Here is a 15,291-nt window from a genome sequence, read left to right as displayed (position 1 = left end):
CTGCCCAGAGTGTACACGCAGGCAGGCACTGTATTTGTTATGGAAGAGGTTACTAAAAATGAGCATAGTACATCATCTGGTATGCAAATACTGCCACTCTCCAGCACAGAAAACCGGTAGAAGCAGCTGTGGCTTCCAGCTCCTCTTCCTGATGACATTTAGGTAACGATAGGTGTGGTGCTTGACAGGGCATAATAAAAAAGAGGGCAACTTCCAACACAGATCTAAGTCACCTAAAATTCTGCCCCGAAGCATTTACACTACTTCTTACAGGTTTTTTTTCTGTTATACTTTTCAGCTGTTACACTGCAACTTAATTATACAACAGTTACTAGTGCAATATCCTATTGCATCACCGATAGGAAAATATGGGCAACTGCATCCAAACACTAACATTTCAAAACTAATCCTCAGGACAAAAATAACTATGTCTATACTTGTACAGGAAGACTGCCTTTCATTTGTTGTCCTCTTTATCAGGATACTTGCTACCTTTTTACTGCAGCACTCAAAATGCCGTCCTTTATTAACTTTATCCTTTGTGGCATCTCAGCTGGTGCTAAACTTCTATTGTAGTACTGCTGCTTTCAACTCATTCAACAGGACTGAAAAAACCTTTTTTTTGCACAGGTTGACATCCTAGCTGCCAAGAACTACAATTTTTCCCATCTGTTTTCTCACAAAGAAATTTCACTCAGCTACAGATTGTTAGATGCCTACAAAATAAAGGCAAATCTTGAGCAAAAAAAGGTTACAGCTCCCTTTCAAAAGGGAGAAAAATCTAGATCTTGACCTAATGCTCCACATAAACCAGTTAGAATTCTTATGATAACACTTCATAATTGCAAAACATCCTGTTTCTGATGGGTTTTGAAAATTCGAGTATTTAAACTAGTAAATCTCTGAAAAAGTTACATTTTACCACATCCATTTTTCTGACGTAAGAAACTGTACAGACTTACAAAAAAAAGATCATAGGGATCATATGGATCTCACCTAGTCATTGCTTTTTGGAAAACTCCAAGCATGCATTAGTCGTGTAGCATGTCTGAGTTTTCTCTTGGTGTGGTACTCAATCTCACAAACTGAAAATCAAAGATGGACACTCACATTTTAGTTGCGACTTGTGTCTGCCTGGCCTCTGGAATGCCCAGTAAAAAGTTAGATGTTCTAAAGCATTCTACTTTACTGTAATAGGTTTGGAAAACCAAATCAGCAAAGATACTGTATCATTTTTCTAGGCGCTGCTATCATCCTGCTGAGAAATGGATGGGTCACATGAGAATTTTCCCATCTCTGCTGACACGGGAACACGCATAACTGAACTCCAGATTGCTCCCCGAATTAAAACCTTCCTGAGCTGATACAACCACATCACTCAGTGAAGTGCTGCACAGATACTACTTCAGGTCTGGAGCCAGCATAGCTGTTTCATAAACCTTCCTGCCCACGAGTTAATGCTCACTGACCCTCGTTAATGCTCACTGACTCACCAGCACTGCCTTCTTGTACAGCCGTGTGTCAGACCGGTGCTGTTGCATCCCTTCTGTTTCCAAACGTAGCCTAGCAAAAGCACCTCCAAGCCCCCTGTCGCACAATCACTTATGCAGACACATTTGTACATGGGACCTTCTGAGGGCAGGAGTTCACCAGCCTCAACACAATGAATTAACCAAGTGACAGTGGTAGAAAATGCTCACTTCCCTGGCTCACTGATTTGGGGACATCATCTTTAGCAAAAGACTTTCTGCTGTCAGCAGTTTCTATCTGTTGGCTGTCAACAAGAACTGACACGTTCAAGATAAGTTTAAGCACTTGAACGTTGCAGATTTGAATGCCTGCATATAACACTGGACCTCAATCATCAGTTGTGGGTCATAACACACCTGGGCCTTCATTTCTTCTACAATATGCTAAAACACATGGTGTCAACTGTGACTGAACTGGAAAACTGAAATGAATTGCAAGACTATCCAGTGTGCCTTGTTGTAGTATCAAATTACACAGAAAAAACCACCCAGAACAAAAAAATCCCCAAACCACAACATAGAAGACACAGCAGGTGTATTATATACCTGTAAAAATTTTGATCACTAGACAATATTGTTATTATAAAATTAAGGCGGTTTCGGTGACAGAAAAAAAAAGGAAAAAGAAATTAAATCAATTACCTCCAATAGGTCACTTTGTTCCTTAGTAATTTTTTCTAATTTCTTCAATTCTCTCAAGAGTTGTCTTGCTGTTTGGAAGACTGAGAAAGGTTGCATTTTCACCCCTGGTAGCTGAAGTGATTCTTTGTAGGACTGTATATGAGCAATGGTCTTTTGCATGGGACCAACACGGTCAAGTATAACCTATTAGGATACAGGACAGATGATGGATGTGATTCTGAGCTGGAAAAATCAACACTGAAAATTTATATTACTGTCATGATGTGCAAAAGTTCTGTTTGGTGAGTTTCCCATTTAAGAAGGAAGAATATTTTAGTCTTGGAATAAATAAGTGAAAATGCATGCTGAGGTTGTCAAAAGCAAGACAGAGATACAACTTACATTTACCGTTCTGCTTTTTTTTGCATATACATACATAAGGTTTGCACAACAAAAAAAGATCACATTCAGATTAGTTACTATTTACTAAACATGTAATTTCAAAGTAGTGCATCTTTGGCAGTGAAGACAGTTAAAACACTGGTGCAAACCCTTTGATACCACTCTAGCCATTCTGGTTTTTCTTTCTTATGTTGCAAACCAGCTGTGAAATGTCCTACGCTAAACCTCGCCATTTTATAATGGTCTTACAAACAGCCTTATCAACATAGCTGAGATGATGAACTGGGATGGAAGCCAGGAGAAACCTCTGAAGATGGCTTTCCTGTCAAAGACATTTCATATCAGAACACCCCAAGTGGATGCACAGTTTACAAGCACCTTTATCAGTTCTGGATGAACAGAAATGTGCAGTTTCATACCACAATACACATTTTATGGAAGACTTGGTGATCGATCAACTTAGGCAAGACACAATGGCAATAGCAACTCACAACTTCTAGGCTCTAAAGAAATATGAAATCCTACTGAGGTCCCATTCAGCTGGGAACTCCAGAAGAAAAAAATATAAATACAAAGCACCTCTGGGCCTTTTAATTACTAATATTTTTGTTAAATTCCCTTTCAATGTCATTTCAAAGGTTCCAACCTTTGATGTCATTTCAAAAGGTTCCAACTGGAATAGAGATGTTTATTCTCTCATTCATAAGCAGCCTGTATAAGGATTTTTTTGTTATTAGCATACTATCCAAGCTTCAATTTAAAATAAGGAAGTAGGTGAATGTTATTTTCCAGAAGAAATATTACCTTAGGTTTTCCATATAGTGTAGCCATTACAAAATTGTTCTTTGTATAACAAAGCTATGAGGTATGATGACATTTTTATCCCTCCCCTGAAACTGAAGCCACGCTTTTTGCATTTAAGTCAGCTAATGAGGTGGACTGCACATGGTACGAAAGAGAAGATACCATACTACTTTGCCTTACTTCACTCAAGGAGAGAAAGTAAACAATCTGGCCAAGGTATCTTTGCAGTGAAGTCCCTGCATGACGAAATGGTTTTATGGTAAGTCACCCCAGCCTATGTTTCCAGAAATACCTACTAAATTTTACCTCCTTTAGGGAAAAACAGGGCCTGATCCTCAGACTTTCAAATTACTTAATGTCTGATGCTAACAGACGGTCGGGCAATCCCTTCAAGAAGCATACTCATGGTTTGAACAAAACCATTCTGCTTTAGTAGGGTTTACATTGAGCAGTTGTCCTGGACCTTGCAAACTGGATTGCTTTCAAATGAAGCTAAAGCAGAAGACACTCTCCAGAAGAGTCTCTGAAGACATCCAGCCACTAATGCATGTCTGTTCTATGGGATCAGTCCAAAGTAAGCCCCCGCAAGGCACATGCAACTATCAGGTCCTCTGCACCAACTGTTTTGCCCTACCAGTATGCTCCTCTTGGATGACACTACTTGCTACTGTAGAAATATGGAACAGAAACTATGGCTGAAATAATACTTTCACTCTTTGACCTGAGGGTTAGAATTTGTGTGATACTAACATTTCAGTCACATACCAAAAACTTGTTCAGGGAGTCTGCACTCACAAAACAGCCTTATGCTTCTGAAAGCATATTTATGCTAACTTATGCTTAAAGATTGGGGGGGGGACACACACTATACAGGGATTTTCACGGACCTGTCCATGTTGAAGTTGGTCTTTAGGAGAAAACTCTAACAGATCTTCTGATGACAGGATTGTCTTCATTTTGGCAATTTCCTTCTCAAACACTTTCACGTGAGATTCAATGGCATCCAATTCCTAGATTTTTGGGAACAAAGAGAGTATTTGCAGATAGTACAAATGCCAAAGCCAGCTTGCATTTCTGCCTTCTGCTTACATCTAAAAAGAAATACTAAAACACAAGTGCAGCACATGCAGGATATGTGAATGGATGTGACCTGTCAAAAGGCTAGTTATTATAATTCCATATCATCATAACTTCTGGAGGAATTAAGTATCTAAAGTTACCTGGTCTATTTTAAACCTTCAATACAGAAAAGTCACGTTATAAATCACCAGTAGTGATAAGACATTTCTCCAGTGGTGACTGTTGTCAGCATAGGAAACTAATTACTCTGTTGTGGCTTCCTATACAAAGACTATTATGTGAGTTGGAAAACGGATCCACATACAGTACAGCTGCTTCTGAACTCTCACGGAGACAAGAGTCATAGAATAAATTAGGTTGGAAGGGACTTCAGGAGGTCTCTGGTGCCGGTCAGAGCAGGTCATTTGGGGCCTGATCCTGGTGAGATTTGGGTATCTCCTGGGATGGCAATTTTAACACCACTTTGTGCCCTTGATCCAGTGTTTGATCAATCTCACTGAAAAAAAAATCTTCCTAATAGGTAGGTGAAATTTCCTTTGTTATAATTTGGGTCTGTTACTGCTCATCTTTTCTCCGCACACCCCAAGAAGAGTCTGGCTGTATCCTGTCTATGGTCTCCCATTATGTAGCAGTAGACAGCAGTAATACCTGCCCCACCCCCACCCCCCGCCTCCCCCCCTAACTGTCTCTTCTCCAGGCTGAACTGACCCAGGTTTCCCAGCCTTTCCTCCTACATCCTGTGCTACAGTCCCTTGACCACCTTGGTGACCTTTCTGGACTCTCTCCATGTATGTTTATGTCTTTCTTACACTGGGAAACCTAAAACTGGTCACAGCACTCACATATGATCTCACAGGTGCCAAAAAGAAAGATCACTCCCGTGGACCTCCTGGGTACACTCTTGCTCAGGCAGTCCAGGATGCTGCTGGCCTTCTTGTTGCAAGGCCATGCTCCTTTGTTATGATCAACTTGTCTACCAGGACCACCAGCCCTTTTGGCAGAGCTGCTTTCCAGCTGGTTGGCCCCCTGCCTACACTGGTATTTGGACATATTCCCTCCTGGGTGTAGAACTTTGCATTCACCTCTGTTGAACTTCATGAGGTTTCTGTCAGCCCATTTCTTCAGCCTGTCCAGGTGCCTCTTAAGAGGAGCCCTACCCTCCAGCAAGATAAGCCCTTCTAATTTGCCAGTCAACAAGCCCTGCATTTCTCCTCCTAAACAAGGAGTTTCACCAATACTCCTGAACCTTACAGCTTAATTAGATACAAAACACCTTCCTGATGGTTGGTTTTCAAACAATTAATTTCCTCACATGGCACACCTACTAAAACCAGCACACCCTTTTCTATGCCGGCAATATAATCTGTATTTCATAGCCTATGATGAAGCTCTGATAAAAGGCACTTACAGATCACCCAAACTTACATCAGCCACATGCTGGATCTGCGGAAGAATCTCTGCTATCTCATGCTGTAAAGTTGCTACTTGATCATTTATTTCATTTAACTGCTGCATTATGCTGTCTGTTTCAAAGACTGGCGTTAGCTCTTCCAGCTCCAAGTAAACACTGTGTAGAAGTTTTTGCTTTTGCTCCGAGTCTTCCAAAGCCATCTGGAGACAAAATAAGAGCTTAGTTTCATCCATCAATGGTGAATATGAAACTTTCACAGGTTAGGACCAGAAGGAATCAGTTTTAATTCCCTGTATGTCACTGACCGCTGCATATACTCCCAAAAGCTTAGTTCAGACTAAAACACTTCTAAGGGAACCGAACTGCTGCATCCTGCAGGCAGAAAATGGAGAGACTGCTGCTATATTTTTAAGGCAATCAATTAGATAAAATAAGCCTACATGAGCATCACAAAAGGCATGAAGAGAAAGACTTCAAACTCAGAGAGAGGTTCCACACCAAAAAAAAGGAAAGCATCAGATCCTGGGGAAGATTTCTCTCCAGCTCCTGTGCCACAGTCGGGCTAATCCCAAGTAGATGAACAAGACATGTCAGCCAGAGACATGAAAAGGTTTTCTGCACACCAGCCTGCAGACAGCAGATGTAACAAAGTGCTCCAGAAAATACCTGGCCAGTTGCGTGTGATGGGAAGATTCTTCCCATCTCCTGCAGCTAACTGGATGAGCTTTTGGATTAATTACAGTGAAACATCTTCACGAAGAACAGTAAGGGCTGCAAGAAACGCATGTGATTCACTTGTCTCTGTAGTGTATGAAGGAAAGGACCAAATGCATGTCTCAACTCTAATGCAAGCCTTGGGTGCATTTCCAGATCCACTGGTTTCCCAGCCCACAACACATAAAACAATCCAAATCATAAATGGAGAAGACTATAAGATTTTTCATGAAAATGGTCACAGATTTTGGAAATCACAACCTCCCCATTGTAGCTATTTGCTCTGTAACATACCAGTCCAGAACAGTCAGCTACTTCTTGTGAGGAATTCTTACTAGTTTTAATACAAAAATCTATGTTCAGGGCACCAACTTCTTGGCCTAAGCCAAGGAGTGGATGTATAGAAAACTTGAATTTCAAATATGAAATTGCCAGAAATCCTCTTGACACTTGCCTGGCCCTAATCTTCCCTGTAATATTACAAACATTTGATTCTTGAAATCACCAATCACTATTACTTTCCAGATACAATAAGAAATGCCTTCCAAACCACAACTCACTTCAAAGTTTCCATCTTTACACACAGACATCAAATCTTTATCCTTTTTGGATCACACACACAAAATACAGAAAGAACTGTATATATCCAGGCAGTAAAAACTGATTATAGCCACACAGAAGGGTAACAGAAGACAATCACATATTTTTGGAAGATAGATGTTCTACAGTTCAGCACTTCTACAAGTCAGATATGTTCAACGCCAAAAAGTACCCATCTATCTTTCATGAGTGTCAACTATAACTATTTTTCACTTAAAGGATTTACTGAAAATGGTAAATTATTTATGTCAGTAAGACTTAAGAATGCATTGTTGCATCTGTACAGAGCAATCAGTTCTAACAAGACCATACATCTGCATTAACACTTACCTGAAGGTTATCAGTATGTTTGCGTAAGCTTTTTCCAGAGTTAATTTGAGCATCTGCCTTTAGCAAGCAGTCGGTGTTTTCTATCCAAACTTTCACATTCTTCAAGAGTTCATCATATTCTTCCATCTTGTTGGCAGCCTAGGAAATGACAGGATTTCACAAAAAAGCACATACGCATTTCTATCCCTTGTATAGGATAAATGCATCTATGGACAAGATTAAAAGAAAATAGCATGTATTTTCATCAAGGTCAGTTAAATTAGTATGGTGAAATAAAGATCATAATTTTTTTGAAACAGTTTCATGATTTCAGGCAATCTCCCATAACCAAAGGTAATTTTGGTGCTTACATGCTTACATTTCATGGGGGCATTGTTGCAATTTATATAGCAACGTTACTTTAATAGATAGCACGTTAGCAGAGAACCATCCCATCACCTGCCCAGGGGCATGAATTCCCCCCACTAACCCCTGTCAACCACGGTGCAGAGCTGGTTCTTTGGGGTAGCAGCTGGGGGTGATGTTTGCCACTCCAGACGCTCTTAGCTACAATAAGCCAATGAACCTACAGCAGGCTTTTGACTGTTGACTCATTTGACAGCCTTTGATGATGTTTATTGCAAGGCCTTTGTTTTGTTTTTTTATAAAATATGATTTCTTTTTCTAAACTTGTACATTTGCATCTACCTTGTTTAAAATGGCAGTTCTGCGCTCGGCAAGTTGCGAGACCTGTTGGTACTGCTGAAGGGGGGTCACTAAGATATCCATCAACTCCTGTGCGTGGCAGGAATTCTGCTCTACTATATCGTGCACTTCTTCATCCAGTTCATTGAGTTTGTAATGCCAAAGGTCCAGCATATCCCAGATTTGCTGCATGTGGAGGTGGAGAGAGGGGAAATTAAATACAAGGTCCGGCTCAAAGATAACAGAGGAATTACTTGCTTTTCATGTGGAGCACATGGAATTGCAAAGATTTCAGAACTGATACGATGGGAACAGAATGCACTGCATCTAGCAGTGTGATTCACAGTTGAAAAAAACCCAGGTCTTTTCCTGTGAGAAAGAACGGGTAAACATTCACCAGCTAAATGCTTGCTTGTACTTCTCCCTTTACAGACATAAAATGAATGGAGGGCCACTTTACACTCCCGCTAAACCAGGCCCTGTAGAAACAACCAAAAATCTTTTGGCACCCACAAGTTTTTTTGGCAAAATACCTTCTGAACTTCTTTGGCTTTTGCAATGTTTTCACTCTTCTGTTGTAACATCTTTTCAATAGCTTGAAGGCCATTGTTAATAGTTTCTGCTTTTCTTTTCAGCACATACTGAGGAGAGCTCTGCAAGATTTCAAAGCTAACCTGTCAGAGTAAAGAGAAAATGATAGGGAAGATTACAAAGATCTGCTTGTTTCTGTGCACCACATCACCAAAAATATTCAAATTCTTTTAATGTTTCTTTTGACAAGCCATTTTAACACACAGGAATAGAATTACACTTGCAGGTAGAAGCATTAATACGAGCAGGTTCAACATTTACCTGTTGTTCAATCATTTCCCCTCACTTAAAAATGACTGGTCATTTTTAAGTGCAATTCCTGAACAAAGGCAATCCCTGAAGAAACAATAAGACACTGCAACTCCCTGCCTGGGTGCCTGGCTTCAGCTGCTCCTGTTCACATCTGTAACAGAGGCTAATCATTCTGCACTGTGGAAAGGGTCACCTTTAGATTCATGCTGTAAGAAACCTAGAATGACACCTTCATGTCTCAGCTGACAGCTACAACTTCCACATAACAAACAAGGCAATGTAGAAATGCATCCGTGTATAGTGAATTTCTAAATATAAATTTAGAGATCTATTACTAAAATAAAAGGCTCTGAGCCCCGTAAAGCATGCGGAAGTTAATACTCTGCAGAACTCCACAGAAACAAAAACTTGGTACACTGGAGGGCCTGACGTTCTACGTGAAGAGAAAAACTCTTGAGCTGAAGTTGAGTAATTTAATGAGCACAAAACTGAACACAGGAAGGTACCAGGCTACTACAGACTAGATGAAGTGCAGGGAGTGAGAAAGTCCTTGGTCTTAGCCCAAAGTGACATCTTTTCTTCCTAAACCCTGCTAGCTGCTAGGGTCAGCCAAGCACCAGGAAATTGTTAAACCATGGTAAATCTTTTGTGTGCTGCAGGCTTAGGGTTTATGGGGCATATGTACATTGAACAGCTTTATGCTGCATTGACGCAAAAGATTTCTAGTTTAGTAGTTATTTTGGTTTGAAGCTCCTGATACTGAAAGACTTTTTCCTTTTTGTGGGAAGAGGAATTAAGATCATCATTAGTTAATAAATGATTTATCAACTTTTATTTCTCAATTTTATTACCATTATTTATAGATTCCAGCTGTTGTGTCAGACCAATATAATAATGCCCATAGTAAGGTACTGTATTGGTAAAACTGCACTGATAAAAACAAATACATAGCGAAAAACCCTACAGTGCTCCTCTCAAATACTTATGCTTATACAAGAAAGGTATGAAGTTGTCTGTACTTAGTGCCCAAGACTCCTTGGAGAAAGGGACTGACTGTAATCACTAAAAGACCTGACCATTACTACTATCTTGGAGTACATCAAACATGAAAAATCATTGATGTTTGTAGTGCTAGTTTCCAAAACAGAAGGGACTCACGCATCAGCGACGCAACACAGTTGGAAATGAGAAAGCAGCCCGAGCACTGACTTTGTATCTTTCCTCAGAAAAAATACTGCATCTGTCAATGCTCTGGTCATCAGTGGCAGGATTTGAATTTCAAGGCTGCTTACTGGGATAAATTTATTATGTTTTTCCAAATAAAATGGATGGTATCAAAATTACAACTTATTTTAATTTTTAGCTAGCAGATTTAGAAGAAAGCAGAATGCCATTAAAATATGGCAAGTTAATGCAATTTAGCACATGCTGGTATCTCCTAGTTTGTAACTAACTTGGCCTCCAGTTCCACTAGGATTTATTTTGTTTTGTAAATGCATTTTGAAAAAATTTATAGAAATATATATCAAATATATATATTTTTATATTGTTTCCCACTACCTAAAATGTGAAAAGCAAATGTTACCTAGTTTCCAGGACCAGCTCTTTCACTCCAACATGTAATGTGTGCATTGGGATAATCTTTTATCTCAGTAAATGAAACAGTAAACAACCAAAAAAAAAACCACCAACCCAAAGCATAAATACTGTTCTACTTCCCTTCTCCTTCTCTCTCCTACCCAGTTGTTGGTTCTGAAAAGAGTGGTTCCATTTCAAAACAGAAGCTACAATGTTATCCAAATTAAAACTAATAAGCTGTAATGAATATGTCTCTAAATATTTAATGAAACACGAATGAATCATCTGATAGACATTAGCAAGTAACTGGATTTTAGAATGGTTTCATTAAACTTTCATATTTTATCAAATTAACTGAGATTTAGTCTTTAAAATTAGCATTAAATATTATTATTTCTGAAATAAGAGAACGGAAAGATTTTTTTTCTTTTTAAAAGTAACACAAATGAATAAATAACAATGACAATAATTGTACCAGGCTAAAATTTGACCTCAAACTTACAATATTACTCCATTTTCCTTTAACTTTGCTTTCAGGAAACTGTTTATACCCCCTGTAGATAGAAAACATTTAAAAAACCCAATGCAATATTATTTAGTTGTTTAAATGCCCTGCCTGCTTTTAAAGGAATGCAACCATGTCTCAAGGTGTGCTATAAAGAACCATGCTGTGATACCCTACCGTGTGTGCAAATTAGTTTAAAAAATATCTGGTTTCAAAGTCCTCTTTTTACTCAGTTTTGAAAATAGCTTCTCAGTTAAGCTATACAACTTTCCAATCAACTTTGATTACTAGTGTAGTTTAAGAATCAGACTGGATAGAAGACAGCATCCTATATCACATGCAAGACTTTGTTGCTAGCAATTCTGCAATGCCCTCTTCTAACAGAAAAGGAAAATACTATATTCACACTGCTTACTTACTGTAAGGTTATTCTAAAAGGAGAACAATTAACACGAGGAATCTTTCCTCAGGTATACATGTTCCCCGAGAGGAAAACGCAAATGAAAATAATCAATGTTTCAAGTTGAGATTTAGTTACAACATTCATCAAGTATTACTGCACTTATTTATACATTACAAAAAGGTAAATATGAAAATTACAACAGTCACCTTGTCTTCTAGGTCTTGCAATACTTTCTTGCTGTCCTCCAGCTGTGTTTGGATTTCTGCAGGAACTGTTGTATACATTTCAGAATACTTGATCCGGAGTTTCTCCATGATATCCTTTAGAGTTTGATTTTCTTTACCAATCACGCTCTGAACCTCCTACAAAATTAAGAATAACTTCAGCAGTTTAACCCAGTTTTTACTGGGTGCATGTGTGTATATGTACATATGTACATATATATACATACATACTATGCTTTGTATTTCCTACCATGATTATGGTTTGGAAAAGTTGGTTTTGTGATATCAAACCTAATCTGACTACCTCTGCAAGCAGATTAACTTTGAGAAATACTCACTCATTTAATCAAATAATGTTTTTCAATCTGTAAGAATTAATTAAACTTAATACTACTCCATGTCAGGCAACTGACGCACTGATGTTTATTGACAGGTATAGCAATTTAATCATTTGAAGTGCTCCTAAGATTAACCCTGTTAACCCCTGTGCTCTCCCTTTGAATGACGTTTAATAGCCAATGCTCATTTCTTCATTATTATAAACAACACAAAGGCCACAAAAAGCAACAGGTTTCAAGCTGAAGTGTCTGCTTTCAGGCAATTACGCAGAGCAGCACAACAGGCTCCTTTCAAAACAGTAGTTTCCAGTTCTTCACGAAGAATGTAGCTTTTGTGAGATAAAAGAAACTTGAACAACTGACTACAGCCTGTGGCCTAGAAATAAAATCTGATCTAAGTTCTATTGCAGAATAAATGAAGAAACTTATTTGTTTTGAAAGTTTTCTAGAATTTCAAGTTGGAGAGTTCTGTTTTTTTCCTTTATGGTCCTTTTTCCCAATGTTCAGCTGTTTGAGAAATTCAAACGTTAACTCAAGTTCTTGGGAAAAGTGATCCAAAGCTCCTACCAGGCAATGAAAGACATTAAAATTAACATCCTTTTCTTTTTCAAACAGGGGTAATGACAATCCATTAACTCCTAGTCTTTACATGGGAATCTTTTCCCTCACACAAATACAATGCACAGAAGAGATATGTAAGAGTCCGAGACTGATTTACTTCCTATCACCCCATGACAGCTGGGTCTGCTATTAAAAAAACTCAAAGCCATGAAACAGCTGTGTGCCTCTACCACAGAGAAGACCGCTGTTGTCAAATGGTCCGGGTGAGACTGTGCCAACATTTACAGGAGATTAGAGATTCCCTGGCTTGAATTTGGAAGAATCGGTTACAATATTAATCTCAAAAACAAAGCATGCCTCCGCAAACTCGTTTCTGTATATAAATGCATGTTCACAGATTATTTAGCCAGAATGCAGACATCTGTCAAAACTGTCCCAGGTTTGGTTTTTTTTTTCCTAGGGGACTAGATCTAGATGATATCACTTCCCATTTGCATACCCATCTATGTTGGTGAGTTACAACTTCACCACTCAACTAACGCAGACTTACTATCATCTATAAGTAAAATAGGCATTTCCATTCAAGAAATGCAATGGAGCCCTGAATAATGCTATAGATTTTATAGAAACTAGGTTTTCTTTGGAAGTAGGAATGAAATTGCCCTGCAGATTTTAGCAATACTTTTTCAATCCTTTTGGCTGAATCTTCTCAAAAGGAATAGGCCTGCTGCGATACACTGCTACGAAGAAATCATTTGCCAGGATTGCTGTTAACAATTTGCTTGTGTCTACTGTTGCCGTGATCAGGAACAAAGTCTAAGCTTACTTTTGGGTGACTTTCAGGTGCTCAGAGTAGCACAGTTAGGATGTGAGGGGAAAAAAGCAGGCATCAAACACCTGCAGTGGTAACATTTCCTCATGGATACAAAAAACCTCAGCAAAAGAGCAGACCCAACTCTAACTTCTAATTCTAAATAATTTTAAATGGAAAAATAGCCCTTTCGGACAAATGCTGGTTCATGGGTTTTCAGAACTTCCAAAAGATGTAGTTAACATTCCTCTCCCATGCTAACCCATAGGGAAATGCTCATATCTGCCACCACAGTCTTTGGCTTCTGTGCTTTTCCTAGCCCGTTGCCAGCTTTAAGCATACACCTTCTAAAGAAAATACATGGCAGAGACTCCTATTGGTTTTATACAAGACAGAGAAAAGAGAGTCCAAATTTGTGATAGGCCTTAGTAGGCTAGAATAAATAAATAAATAAATAATGATGTTCTATAGTTAAAAGATAACTGAATATAACTAAAAATAAATTTCTGATCAAGATTTAAAAATTAAGGTAGTAATATAAACAGTAAGACTAAATTGAAACAGATATAATTAAAATAATAAATAAATAACCCCATATTCAGGAAGTATTAGGAATAATAGCATTTCATAAAGTCTGAAGAAGGGTAACAAAAATATACTGAAATCATAGAAATGTATGGACTGGGTTGCTGCAGAGTGCTGGTTGCTGCTGCTGGAGACTGGTCTTGATCACAACTGGATTTCTAAAAAAGCATTTACCAGGTTAACCCCCTGATGTGGGACATCAAATCCAGAGCATCTGAAGCTGCTCTGGCTAGGCATGCAAAGGGGGAAGGGGTGCAGGATGTACACTAAGTAGTCCTTCCTAAAAGGCATGCAACTGACTGTGAATCTCTCTGCAGTCTGGACAGACAGATCTGTTCCTGCTAACCAGACCACGTAGAGGGAGAGGATTGTAAACCAGAGATATGGCAAGGCCAGTCATACTCCACTGAGCCAGATTCATTCTCTTCAAGTCAATGTGCATAGCATATACTTTGCCACTAATTCTATCTGGAACAAGTTCAAGTCACAGGATAAAAGAGATCATATTCAAAGTGTCCCCACGCAATAACAGAGCCGTTACCAACCTCCAGTTGTCCTGCCTTTCCAGCAGCATCTTGTGATAATCCAGATGCAGCATGCCGTAATGCATTTGTCACAGCACTTATTTCCTCAGTGATCTTGCTCCTCTCTTGAATCTCAGCTTGTACGGAATCCTTATGGTCTTGAGTCTTTTCATATAACCTATGAAAGATTTCCAGCAAGAATACATTACGTGTTAGGCTCTACCCAAGTAGGCATATATTATTTTCTGTAACTAAATCTCAGAGTCCTTTATTTCCTCCGTTTCCTCAAAAATGAGTCTGCAGATATTGCTAAATGAAGTATGCTTGGTAGACCAAATCAGACAGCATGTGTGTTTTAACAGCAAACAGAGCTCAGGTTCTCAAGAGTCTGAAGATGCTGGCAAAACAGAAGATATTCACAAAGATTTCCATGTCAAAAAGCAGGCGTGGAGAAGGGCAAGTACAATCACAGATTTGCAAAAAATACTTGAAGCAAATTTTAAACAGTGGCACTCATTTAGTAAGGCAAAAGTTGCACTGTTGCAAAAAACACAAGGTTCGATTTTCCTAAGAGTGGAAGATCCACATATCTCATTCAAGTTCACAAGAGCTTGAAACCTCCAAAACTGGCTGTCATCCCTTCCGATTACTACTACATTTGAACACAAATTGCAGACTAACATGGTATGGCCAGGCTCAGGTCTTCTCCCTAACTAGTATCTCCCAATGTCCATGCTGGAGACA

At 38.9% G+C, this 15,291-nt stretch overlaps 1 protein-coding gene across 2 annotated transcripts in view; it reads right to left on the bottom strand.

Annotated features, from left to right (window-relative positions):
- Positions 1-15,291, bottom strand: part of SYNE2 (spectrin repeat containing nuclear envelope protein 2) — a 191,338-nt gene that overhangs the window by 86,259 nt on the left and 89,788 nt on the right. For both annotated transcript variants that reach the window (XM_055802696.1, XM_055802691.1), the window contains exons 54-61: positions 14,569-14,725; positions 11,711-11,866; positions 8,709-8,849; positions 8,179-8,361; positions 7,492-7,629; positions 5,862-6,047; positions 4,244-4,366; positions 2,172-2,354 (exon numbers count right to left, since the gene is read on the bottom strand). In XM_055802696.1, the coding sequence (XP_055658671.1) occupies positions 2,172-2,354; positions 4,244-4,366; positions 5,862-6,047; positions 7,492-7,629; positions 8,179-8,361; positions 8,709-8,849; positions 11,711-11,866; positions 14,569-14,725 (1,267 nt within the window). The remainder of the gene's footprint in view (positions 1-2,171; positions 2,355-4,243; positions 4,367-5,861; positions 6,048-7,491; positions 7,630-8,178; positions 8,362-8,708; positions 8,850-11,710; positions 11,867-14,568; positions 14,726-15,291) is intronic.

The sequence above is a fragment of the Falco peregrinus genome, chromosome 1, assembly GCF_023634155.1.
Source record: "Falco peregrinus isolate bFalPer1 chromosome 1, bFalPer1.pri, whole genome shotgun sequence".
NCBI classification, from domain to species: domain Eukaryota; kingdom Metazoa; phylum Chordata; class Aves; order Falconiformes; family Falconidae; genus Falco; species Falco peregrinus.
The sequence above is the reverse complement of the archived record's forward strand: the minus strand, read 5'-3'. Positions and strand labels throughout refer to the sequence as shown.